General features: G+C 41.6%; 1 protein-coding gene across 1 annotated transcript; it reads left to right on the top strand.

Annotated features, from left to right (window-relative positions):
- Positions 1 to 246: 246 nt before the first annotated feature.
- On the top strand, positions 247 to 3,463 carry LOC103515198 (collagen alpha-1(XV) chain-like; the record flags this gene model as incomplete). The annotated part of the gene is made up of 4 exons (XM_026827963.1): positions 247 to 434; positions 771 to 797; positions 2,066 to 2,245; positions 3,446 to 3,463. Coding segments are annotated over 4 exons (413 nt in total), but the record flags the coding sequence as incomplete, so codon positions are not given.
- Positions 3,464 to 3,993: the final 530 nt, after the last annotated feature.

The following is a 3,993-nucleotide window of genomic DNA, read 5'->3' as shown; positions in this document are numbered from 1 at the left end:
TAATAATATATGTAACCTGTGTATAAACCTAACCAGACCTCCATCCATAAACCTAACCAGACCCTGGGGCTAACACCAACAATAGGCCCCTCCTCTCAACAATTTTTTAATAACAGTAATGCTTAGGCTAAAAGCAAAGTAGAGCTGATAGAAGAGCATATTTTGTTGATGGTGGGATTCGAAACCCGGACCTTCTGCATGGCAGCGCGTTACCACTGGGCTTAACCGTGCTCTTCTTGATTTCAGATGGCGTTCCTGCATCAGGCCCCAACACACGGGGTATCAAGGGGGAGCGAGGCCCTAAAGGCGACAAGGGGGACTCGATACGAGGAGACCCTGGACCCCCGGGGCCCCCCGGACCCCCCGGCCCTGCTGGTGGGGGCACGTTCTATCCGTCGGGCGGGTTTGAGTTCTCAGGTTCCGGGGATGATGAGGTGAGTAGGGGTGGGGGGGCTATTCTAAGGAGGCCTATGCCTCCATTAAGGGTTAAGGGTGAGGGGGTCTGTTGTTATTGTATGAGGCAGTGCCTCAGACAGGTACTTCTGGCATTGAGGCACTTCCTGGTAAACCAGCTTAGTCTGGTTGGGGGAGATTAAACAGGGAGTAGACCATTGCAGTCTGAACTCTTGCTATAAAGAAGGCTAAAAGCATCTATTGCTGTCAGGAAACGCCGACCCTGTCTGTACGCATAAAAAGGAGAAGAAAAATAAATCATTTTCATAATACGTAGGTAATAATATTGACGTCATGTTTTGTTTTTCACGCCTCAGAAGAACATATTCCAATCTAGTACAAACGTAAGTACAATCTGGTACAAACGTAAGTACAATCTAGTACAAACGTAAGTATACATACATCTAGTACATACCTGCCTACTACCTTACATTATAAGATGTAGGTACCTACTCAGTTATTTAGGATAAAAATCCAAAACCCATTTTGGACGTTTTTGAATTAAAAAAAAGACATCGAAAAAAAGACGAAGACGGGAAAGAGAGAGAGAGGGAGAGAGAGAGAGAGAGAGAGAGAGAGAGAGAGAGGGAGAGAGGGAGAGAGAAACATAATTACAGACAATGACACATCCAGTGTTGTAAAACTTTAGTAATCAAACACTGAAGAAACTTTCTCTCTCTCTCTCCCTCTATCTATCTATCTCTCTCTCTTACTCTGTTTCTTTTCTATCACTCTCTCACTCTGTATTTCACTCCCTCTCTTTCTATCGTTATTTTTTTCCTCAATCCCTCTCCCTCTTTCTCTCTCTCTCTCTCTCTCTCTCTCTCTCTCTCTTACTCTGTTTCTTTTCTATTACTAGTATCACTCTCTCACTCTGTATTTCACTCCCTCTCTTTCTATCGTTATTTTTTTCCTCAATCCCTCTCCCTCTTTCTCTCTAGCCTAATACTTTTTTTCTCTCTCTCTACCTTTTATTTTTTTCCGCTCATTATGTCGCTACGCATCTCTCTCTCTCTCTCTCTCTCTTCCTCGCTTTCTATTTCCATCTCTCTTCCTCGTATATTTTCTACTCTGTTACTTCAGATGTCCTTCAGTGAACTTTTCTTTTCTCTCCCTCCTTCCTCTTTTTCCCCCTCCCCCCTCTTTCTATCTCCCTCTCTAACTTTTTCTCGTTTTTTCCCCTCTCTCTCTCTCTCTCTCTCTCTCTCTCTCTCTCTCTCTCTCTCTCTCTCTCTCTCCCTATTTTACCTGTCTTTGAGGTTCTTCACTCTTCTTTTTTTCTTAGGTCATTACAGGTCGTTTTTCAAGTTTAAAAAAATTGCTTCTATTTTAAGAATAGTTGAAAATAATATGTCAGGGTAGTTATTAGGTATTCTTGGTAACCTTGAGTAGGTAGGTAAAAATTCGAGCTTTCTACCTCAAATGGTATCAGGGTTATTAGGAATTTAAAAAAAAAGTGTCCTTTTTGTGTCACTCTGCATAGCTAGCTTTTACTAGCCTAGTTTTTTTTAATATTATTTTTAATTGGTAAAATATAAAATAAGTACAGTGTGTTCATAAAGTTCCTCCCTCCCACTTTCAACTCAACATTCATTTCCCGTACCTATTCCAGCTGCTCAACATGAAGGGGAAGTCATTCTCTGGCGGCACGCTGGTGGGGCCCCCAGGACCCCCCGGTATCTGTGCGTGTAACCTGTCCCTGCTATTTGATGGACATACTATACCGGAGCTTATACCAGGGCCGGAGGGAAAGCCCGGGATAGACGGTAGAACCGGCCTTCCTGGCATAGCGGTAAGTGATAGCCTCAGGGGGAGAGGGGGTACCCCGACCAGGGTCATGTATCGTATTCGTCTCCTCCTCCTCCTCCTCCTCCTCCTCCTCTCTCTCTCTCTATTCCCCTCTTCATCATTCTTCTCAGGTCAAAAGAGGAATTAGGCGAAGAGGGAGAAGAAATAATTAATGACGAAGAAGAAGGGGAAGATAATAAGATTAATAAGTCAGAACTAGGAGAAGGAGGAGGAGGAGGAGGAGGAGGAAGAGAAAGAAGAGCAGAAATAGATGAGATGAAAACATAAGTCAGATGTCAGACCTAAGACTGAAGTAAAACGATGATGAGTCGAAGAAGTAAGAAGAGAAAGAAAAGGAGAAGAAGGAGAAGAAGAAGAAGAGGGAGACGAAAAGAAGTAGAAGAAAAAAGAAGGAGAAAGGAGGAACATGAGAACAAGAAGAAATAGAAGACGAAGAAGAAGAACGTGTTTTCCGTAGAATCTTGGGATGTTAATAGGAAGTGGTTTGTATTTCAGAGTAGGTGAATGAACGTTCATGGACATGTTCTGTAGTATTTGGTTCTGAGTGACCAATTGTTGCTGTATTTGTTGAAATTGTAGACACAGATTGCAGCTAAAGTTCAAGTTAGGTAGAGTAGGTAGGTTATCAGGTAGACCTACGCATGTATGATGGAAGCTACTTTGGCATTGACGACATGTAATGCGGCTTCGTCCTACACCGATGCAATTCGGGTGTTGACATCGTAGTGCAGTTTGTGTGCTTGTGGGTGGAATGTTATTGAATGTTGAAGCTGTAGTGGTGGTTGTGTGTCCCCATGTATTCATTGTTTGAGGGTATGTGTTTGTTTGGGGTGTGAAGGACCCTGTATAATTGTGATTGGAAACTGGTAATCCCTGTGTATAGGTAGGTGTTACAGTTGTGTTGTGTATTGCAGTGGGTATTTGGTATACTGTTGATAATGTTTGTGGTGCGTAAGTACCTGATTGAGTGAATTGAGTGGTATCGTATCCTGGTGTCAATGTGAGGTGTTGATATGGAGATATTTGTGGAGATGATCTGGTTTGACTAAAGTCGATTGTATTTTGTGTGTTAATATGAAGTGGAGAGGCTAATGTTCTCGGTAACATTGTTTCCACTGATGTTGTACTAGTATTATCTTCAGTATATGACATATTGATATTTGTAAATTGCCCTTTTCTATAGGTTATGTTGCGTTTATAATCGATGTTCATATATGAGAAAAGATGAGATTAATGTTTGTAACGAATTAACGATACGCGAAAGGTAACGAAAAAATACGGGTAGAATAGACCTTACGTCTCAATTGAGACTACCCGGTAGAAGTCCAATACCAGATTATAGCAAAAGAAGAAAAAACCAAAACCGATAAAAGCTGAAAATACTAAAAATTATGTATCTACAATTAATTAGTCCAGTTTATAATTTAAAATTGATTTGGAATGTGGGTGGGGGGGATTTAGCAACTATGGCTGGTCGCTAGTAAGTACCTACCAGTACAGGACAAAATTTATTATTGAACGTGTACCTGAGTGATGAGTAACTGTGGCTGGTTACTGTTGAATAAAAGAAAAGAAAAGGGGGTCGTGAATAAAAAGAGAGTTATGATTGAGCGAGGTCAATTGATATAGAAAGCTGATCAATTGGTATAGAGAAAATATGGGGAGTGGGTGAAAAAAGCTACGAGTTGGGGATAATGAGATCGGAAGAGCGTCGTGCAGGGAAAGAGTGTA

This window comes from Diaphorina citri, unplaced genomic scaffold (genome assembly GCF_000475195.1).
Source record: "Diaphorina citri unplaced genomic scaffold, Diaci psyllid genome assembly version 1.1 scaffold1295, whole genome shotgun sequence".
Lineage (NCBI taxonomy): Eukaryota > Metazoa > Arthropoda > Insecta > Hemiptera > Psyllidae > Diaphorina > Diaphorina citri.
Note: the sequence above shows the minus strand (reverse complement) of the source record. Positions and strands in the feature narration are given on the sequence as shown.